The following is a 7,875-nucleotide window of genomic DNA, read 5'->3' on the forward strand; positions in this document are numbered from 1 at the left end:
AGAAGGAAACAAGACAATGCAGCTGCTTTAGAATCAATTTTTTGCTTTTATTTGTGATTGAATCTGGTTAACTGTTGGTGCAATAATTATGCAAGTGACTCTGTGATAGGGCCCATTTAGTTCAAGATTCTCTGTGACCTTGAAGTTAAGACCTTACCTTCTTCCTTTCTCCCCCCACTTTTCTTACCCCTCCTTTACTAGCTGTCACATATGAATAAACTACATTAAAATAACAAACCCACACTAATTAGCTGATTGTGCTGGGAAGTGTGAGAGCAGAATTTCCTGTGTGCGCGCGAGCGAGCAAGCGAGCGAGCAGGCAAAGGGGCCTGATCGACTGATACCTACCCAAGGTGATTTTCTCCCATACGGCTGCCACACACCAGTCCAGCACACACACTTGCCAGGGCTCCTGTCCTCTGTACTGGTTCTTTCTGGTCCATACTGGTTCTCTTCTCTGAGACTAGGTGTTAACCCCGTTAGGTAAACTCCTCACCATCCCTAGGGTTAGGCTTGGGAAGCTGTTTTCCCTTCTCAGGTGCTTGGGCGCACTTACGGGCTGGGGGGGTGTTGGCATCTGGGATGGAGCTGGGGACCAAAAAGCAGGTGATGCTGCAGTCTGAAGGAGAGAGCAAGCCAGGCTTTCAACAGACCTCGTGTCCTGCCGGAGCCGGGAGCAAAGGCTGGTCTGTACCACCTTCACCTGCGAGATTTGGGGCCTTTTGAGCCCAGTTCAGTCACAGCATAAAAACATGCCTCTTTCTTGAGGCCAGTGGCATCCTTTGGTACCAGCAGGCTGAGCGCGTGCCTGTCACCAGGCTCTCCTGGCTGGGCTTCCACGCAGAGCGTAGGGAACGGATGGCAGTCCCACCTTTCAAGGGATGTCACTGGCCGTGCCTGAAGGCCTGTTGGGTTAGGACCAGCCATTGGCTGTTTGGGTTCAAGTTGTCTGATCCCACTAACGCCCTTCCTTGCTTCTTTCCCCTCTCCCTTTCCAGCTGAAAGAACTATATGCACTGACGCAACCTCAGGAAAACCCACAATGGCTGCCAAGCGCAAAGGCGGCCTGAAGCTAAATGCAATCTGTGCCAAGCTGAGCCGTCAGGTCGTCTTCGACCACGGGGGAGCCGAACAGGCGCGAGCGGACAAGGGGCCGCAGCGGGACAGCAGCAACAAGGACCTGCCTCAGCCTGGGACCAAGGAGCTGGGGACGGAGTTTTCAGATGGACTCAGCCGCGTGCAGAAGATCGAGGAGGACAAAAGGAGGGAGGTGATTGAGAAGTGGGTGAACGGGGAATACAACGAGGAGCCCTTGCTGGGACGAGCGGAGGGCAAGGAATGTAAGGGTGCTGAGAGTGCCGAGGTGCCCCCCGAAGGGGTTTACATGGTGCAGCCCAAGGGCTGCAGCGACGAGGAAGATAACGGGGAAGAGGCGGATGCTCTGAGGGGCTCGCAGGATGGCAACTTCTTGGATGACAGGGATTCAGACGGGCCCGCCTCGAAGGACGATGCCTACCGGTCCTCCAGTGGTGACACAGGCTCCAAGCTGGGAGGAGGAACCGCCTCAGGTAAGCCCTCTGCCCCCTCCGTCTCCCTGCGCGAGGCAGCTTGATGGGCGCGTTGTCCGCGGGACAGCCGAAGCTGTTGCCGTGTGTCCGTGCTGGATGCTGTCTGCATCTGGCAGCCAAGGAGGCGGGTGAAAGCCCCAATCCCCTGGCATTTTGCTCTTGGCACTGTGCTGAGCTTGCCCCTGCTCCAGCCTCCCCTTCCGAGAGAGGTTGGATGTGGCTGGATGGCTCTTTCCAGACCATAGGGTGGTTTGGGTTGGAAGGGACCTCAAGGCCACCTGTGAAGGCTGCGGGGCTCAGGGGGACCAGTGGGCAGCCCCAGGAAGAGGTGCAGGAGAGGGTGCACGAGCGCCAGGGCTGCACTGGGGAGGCGGGAGGTGGGACCCGGCCTCACCACAACAGCCGGGCGAAGGTTCTGGGATGAGCAGCTGGAGGTAGGCAGTGCCTGGCAGCTTTGTTGGGTAGAAGGGGCGGGAGGGGAGCCCAAACAAGGCCAGAGTGCCCACAGGCCGTGTGGGACCCCACTGCTACTTGGGATGCAGTGCTGGGAGCCAGCTTGGGGCGAGCCGCTGGCCAAGCGCCATCCTTGTCACATATCCCAGTGCAGATGCCCCTTTCTGTGTGTCGGTAAGAGCCTGTAACAGAGCCATCCAACATGTAACGCACCACGTTCCCTTTTTGCCGCTGCGTGTTCCCTCATCCTGGGGGGTGAGGGGTTGGTTACCCCTCACTGTGGCGTGTCCCCCACCGCTTTGGGCTGGGAGGCCAACTTGGGTGCAGTTGGAAGGTGTTTCCCCCCAGGCTGTGTGTGCATCTCTCACTTCCAGACACCTTCTGCCTAATTTTTGTGGTTCATTGAAAAGCTGAATTCAGCAAGAGATGTCAGGGAAAGCCCCAGCTGAATTTGTTTCTCACTAACGCCCAGGTTCCCCCTAGACTGATTTTGGGGGGGGCATATGAGTGCCAAGCCTTGGTAAAAGCTTAGGGTAAATTGAATTCTCTCCATTAGGGCAGAGCAGCTCCCTCCCCCAATTTGTCACCGAGCTGGGTTGGATCTGTAATTGAAAGATGTCCCCCTAATCTGCTCCACCTGCATGCACCAACCCCACCACCCCCCGATCTCAGCACTTTGTGAATCCATCAAACTTTCCTCCTTTTGTGTGCGCGTATGTTTTCCTCCTCCTGTTAATAATGCAGCCGAAACTCATCTCCGTCTGTCCGTTCCCCTTCTGGAGAGGCACATTCTCTAGTCTTCACGAGTTCAGTGGCAGCGCACATAATTATGCATATAAGATATAAACAGAGCTGTTTAATTATCCTTCGCCACATCAGTGACAGAGTAATTAACAAACATTGCAAGATCAATGAGGAAAAGTGTGACCTTCAGTTTCCTTTGATAGGAAAGCCCTTGTCGTTCCCAGACACAAGGTGATTGCGCTTGGACTCCCTTTTTAGTTTGTTTTAATTCTCCCCCATTTGCGGCTTTTATTTGCTACAAAAACTAAAAGGAGGGGAACGTAAATGTAAAAAATACGCTGCCAAACCGGGGAAAACGAAAAGGAACGGCAGTTTCTCACTGGGGCAGGATTTTCAGTGAAATGCCTTCGCAGGGCTGTATTGTCAGAGGATTATGCAGATGTCTATAAGCGTTCAGCGGGGGCTGAAGACTCATTTTTAAGTATTTAAGACTCATGTTTAGGGCAGGTACTGGCACATGCGGGGTCCGGTTTATAGCCGCACGGGATTTGACTTGGGAACAGAGGCGCTGCCAGGTCTGGAGCCGCTGTGTCAAGATCCCTGTTGTAAATGTCGTTTCCAGCATTTCCCTGGAAAGCACCAGCTGAAACATCTCTTGCTTTGGACAGATCAAAGTTCTTTTCCTCTTCTGTCAGTGTTCCAGAAAATGGATTTTAAGCTGTTCATCACCGACTCCTCTCAGAGCTGGTGTTACTGGGTGCAGGTTCAGTTTATTCCAGTGAGATCTGGAGCTGTCTCTACCAAAAAGGAGTTTCTTCCCTGTGAGCTGAGGGGTAGCAGGAAAAAGGCAGATCAAAGGAGAAGGATACAGCGCTGCCCTCCTGGTAAGGGTTTTTCATCACAGGAACCTGGTTTTGGAGGTTCTGAGTGCCCGTTGCTCCCTCTGAAGACAGAGGATACAGAGCTGCAGTGCTCAGCAGTATTTAAAATTGATCCCATACTTCTTTGATCAGTGGGAAATGTGGGTAAAAAGCAGGAGCCATGGATCCCAATCTAGCTGGGCTTTCTTGATTAGTGGGGAAAGTGATTTTAATTACATGGGCTGAGAAATACCTGCTTCTCAGAGTAACGGTGTGTACACACAGAGCCTGCTTTACAGGACCTCAGCTACTGCTCGTGTCCTCCGCTAGCACCTCCTGTCGTCTGATGCCAAATCCCTGCCACCGCTGCCTCCTCCCAGGCTCAGTGGGGCTTGTTGTGCATCAGGCAGGAGTTCACAGAGACTTGGTCCGTGCTGTTCAGTCCCCACATTTTGAAACGAGACAGGGAACGTGCATGTGTCCCTCTTTCTTTTTCTGAGCCACCCCTTGGAAACAAGGGACTGACGGCTCGGCGCTCAGTCGTGCCTTATCTGCAGCTGTCTGACACAGCTAGGAAACGTGTTCGGGGGTCACAAAGCTGCTGTCCGCCAGGAGATGGGGGTCAGAAGCTGATCTGGACATGCAGGTACATGGCTTGGTTCATTCGCGCACCCTCCTGCACACTGACTGAGCCGTGCACGGTTAGACGTGGCGTTTCGATTTCCCGTGCAGCCTCTGACAGAGAGCCCTTTCCACAGGCTCTCACTGACATGCATGTACCCAGCAAGATTTTCTGTACAGTCCCACGTTCTTTTTGCTGCCTCTTACTTACGTACTGGGCTAAAGTAGTCACCAGGAGCTTTCCCCTGTACAGGCTTTCCAAGTTCTCCTTTCTTTTCTTAGCCTCTTGGCTAAGTCTCTTAGAAAGGGAATATTGGACCTGTTTTCAGCAAGGGGGGTTTTCTCTTCATAATTTCCTGGGGAGACTCCACTTGGGAGAACATGTGTGAGTGCCAGTTCCTTGCTCATTGTCCTATTGCTCCTAAGTACATGTTTTCCCTCCTGAATGGAATAAAGGACAGAGCCCTGGCTGGGATGTCCCATCCCCCAGTATCCAGACCTTGCACTCCATTTGGGCTGTTTTGCTTTTCCTTCCATATATAGTGTGCTGCTGCAGGCTATTTTTAGCCCCCTTTTTGCTAGCTTCGGATCCTTTGTGATACGATAGCTGCTCTGAGACGCACAGATCTCTGCTCTTTGGCAATGCCCACAAATGGAGAGCAGTGGCAAGGGGAGAGGGAGCCCTTTTATTATCGCATAGGGAAGGAGAGAAAAATGTGGTGCAGGGGAGGGGGACAAAGACCCAGGGACAATGCCTCCCGTGCCTTCCAGGGCTGTGCACTTCTCGCAGGGATTTGCTTCCCAGCCTCACTTTTGTCTGTATGTGGGTATGGGGTGGGTTTTTTGTCGGTTAGCTTATAATCATTACCTCTTCGATGTTGTTTGAAAGTGTATGTGAAATGAGTTTTTTGGGTCTCATACCATCTTTGGGGTGAGACAGCTCCCTTCCATAAGGTGCCTCCACTTGAAGAGCCTCTGTCCCTCTGGTTAGGTGCCTGCGGAGGTTGTCCTGGCTGTAGGGGATGTGTTGGTGGGATGCTGGGATGAGTGACAGCGTGCTTGCTAGCCAGTGCGTAGAGGGAACCGGCCAGGGTTTCATCTCAAACATGGGTGACGCAAGACTGAGCAGCACTGGCAAAGCTGTTGATCAGGGGAGGGTATTGCGATCATCTGGAACCAAATTGGAGCAAAGGAAAAGCAGAATCCAAGGTGTTCTGGGGGATGAGGGGATTAAATCCAGGGTAGTGAAGCCTGAACTCAAGTTCAGGCTTTGCAAAACTAAAAAAAAAGGTCTGAAAACTCCCCTTTTCCTATGGTCTTGGGTTTTGCATCTGATTGTTTGCACCGAGGTCTAGCCACATGGGTACCAAAGATGCTTTCCAAGACCAGGTGTGCAGATGAGAGAAGTTTAAAAAGGAGCTGGTTTCCCACAACTTTCCATTTTCTCCAGTATTAGAAGAAAATATTAGGCTTCCTTGAATCTCTTCTCTGGATTTGTAATGTATGTGGGGCCTGAAGAGAGCTGGGATTTCTAAACTGATTTGAGATGTGGGATTGAAAAAGAAGGTCTTCCCTCTTTTTTCGTGTGCTGCAGGTTAGGATAAGAAGGAAAGGGGTTGGCTGGCTTTCACAGCAGCTGTTAAAGCTAGTAAAAATCACACTTAATAGTTTAATTTCCTATCAGATCCTCTCTGTGGTATTCTTTCTCCCCTTGCAGTTTGGCACAGGCGGGCTAGACTCTTTCTGTGGTCAGGGCGTTGTGAAGGAGGTGAGGGGATTGTTTTACAGGTTCAAAAAGAGAGGAAAAGCAGAACAGGGAAAGCAGATTTAACAGAAAGAGGGAAGTGTTAGACCCAGTAGGGATTTCATGGGTTTAATCACTTCTGTTGGGTCATAGGGTTACACTGAAATGGAGGTGGAGAAGAGAGAAAAAGAGGTAAAAAGGAAAAGTGCTTTCAAGCAAGATGAAATTATTTAATACGCCTGTGTGTGAAAGATAAAGTTGATGGCTTTGGTAGGGTGTTGGAGGGGCTGCAGGAGAGGGTCAAGCGGGGAGGCACAGATCAAGTGATCCTGCCTCTGAGGATGGAGCAATACAGCCTTTCCCTGTGGTCCTCTCTGACAAGTCCTGTTACTGGGCACGGCAGGGCATGATTCTGCGTTTAACAGCCTGTAAGATTAGTACTGACCCATGAGGTTGCGTGGGGATAAAACCAACCTGAGCCAGTCTCTGCAGGGACGTGCCCACCCATGTGGTGACTGACAGGGGGTTTATTCTGAAGTGCAGAATGCTGGGCTTAAGCGCCCAGAACTGGCAAGTCATTTTGGGCTAAACCAAATCCCAGCTCTTGGCAGACATGTCTTGGTCCTGTTTGCAGGCTGCAGGCGTGTTCTTTGCCTTCTCTTTGTCATGTACCATGTACACAGGCGACCAGTGCAGCAGCACTTCTGCTACACGGGCAGTATTGAAACAGGAGCGTGACCCTCATGGCCTGGCACATTTTCATGCCCGTTGCAGGCAGTCTTTTCCTCCATATAGTCCTGGGGAAGCTGATTTGTGGAAGCTGATTGCTACTGAACTTGGACTTTGCTCGTTGACTGGGCCTTGTGTGCGTGGAAATGCTCTTGCGGATGCGCTTGCCTGTGGGTGCAGCATCGTTGGCTGTCAGATCCCTCCGTCCTAGGGGTCCGTTTTCATGCTTTGGATCTGTTGAGCTGTTCTGCGGCTGTTCCTTTCCCACTGCATTCCAGGGCGGTGTTGGTTTGGTCTGAACTGGACCCAGTGCCTCCATTCTGCTGCCGGTGTGCCTGCCTGTGCTGTCTCCCTGGGAACGGGTGTGCTTGCCCGGGAGAGTGAGTGATTGGAAAAGATGACGAGGGAGGTTTGAGGGACTCCTGCACACAGTAAATCTTTACTCTGCAGGAGAAAGCAAGAGGGAGAGGAGGAGGAACACTGTGTCAGGCTGAAGCCTAAATGACTCCAAGCTGGCACGTCAGAGCAATCTTTATTTCCTCCTTTGCACTGATATTGGGTGACCTCCAGATGCGTGTTCTTCTTCCCCTCCTGGTGGCCTGTGAAACTGCCTGAGGGAGTAGGGGAGGGAGGAAGGGAGGGAGGGACCTAAGGAAGGACAGTTTTACATCATTCTCCCTCCCTATGGTCACACTCAGGTAGACTAAGCCCTTCCTGCCCCTTCCCCAACCCACGGCCCAGAGAACAGGCTTTCTCCTCCTCTCTGGAGCCCACATCACAACAACAGCTCTTTCTGTCCTCACTCCAAATCCTGATGGAGGGAAGGCTCCTGTTCCTTACCCATTTTACACCAGAGTGGACTTTTCCCTTTCCTGGTCTTATTGGAAGCTGTTCCTGCCTGCTCCGGAGGCTGCCTGTAGGTTCCCACAGCCTTTGCTGAACGGTGGCTCCTTTTCACCTGGAGAGGAGTAGCTCTCCAGTCACTGGGATTGAGAAAGGAGGGAGCAAGTTGGGTGAAAAGAACTCAGAAAATGGACAGGGAAGGATTGCAACAGCTGTGGGGAACTCTCCTGTCTTTGTCTTGTCTTCCCTTCTCCACTCCTTCCCGTCTCTCCTCACCGCCAAGCTTCTCACGCACATAGCCTTTGCCGCTCTT

The 7,875-nt window shown here is 52.1% G+C and overlaps 1 protein-coding gene across 1 annotated transcript in view; it reads left to right on the forward strand.

The window, feature by feature from the left end:
* The first annotated feature begins 1,003 nt into the window (after positions 1-1,003).
* CASZ1 (castor zinc finger 1) overlaps positions 1,004-7,875 on the forward strand; it is a 47,498-nt gene continuing 40,626 nt past the window's right edge. Inside the window, exon 1 of the mRNA XM_010148886.1 lies at positions 1,004-1,568. Coding sequence (XP_010147188.1) covers positions 1,043-1,568 — 526 coding nt within the window. The 5' untranslated portion in view covers positions 1,004-1,042. The remainder of the gene's footprint in view (positions 1,569-7,875) is intronic.

The sequence above is a fragment of the Eurypyga helias genome, unplaced genomic scaffold, assembly GCF_000690775.1.
Source record: "Eurypyga helias isolate BGI_N326 unplaced genomic scaffold, ASM69077v1 scaffold10673, whole genome shotgun sequence".
Classification (NCBI taxonomy): Eukaryota; Metazoa; Chordata; class Aves; order Eurypygiformes; family Eurypygidae; genus Eurypyga; species Eurypyga helias.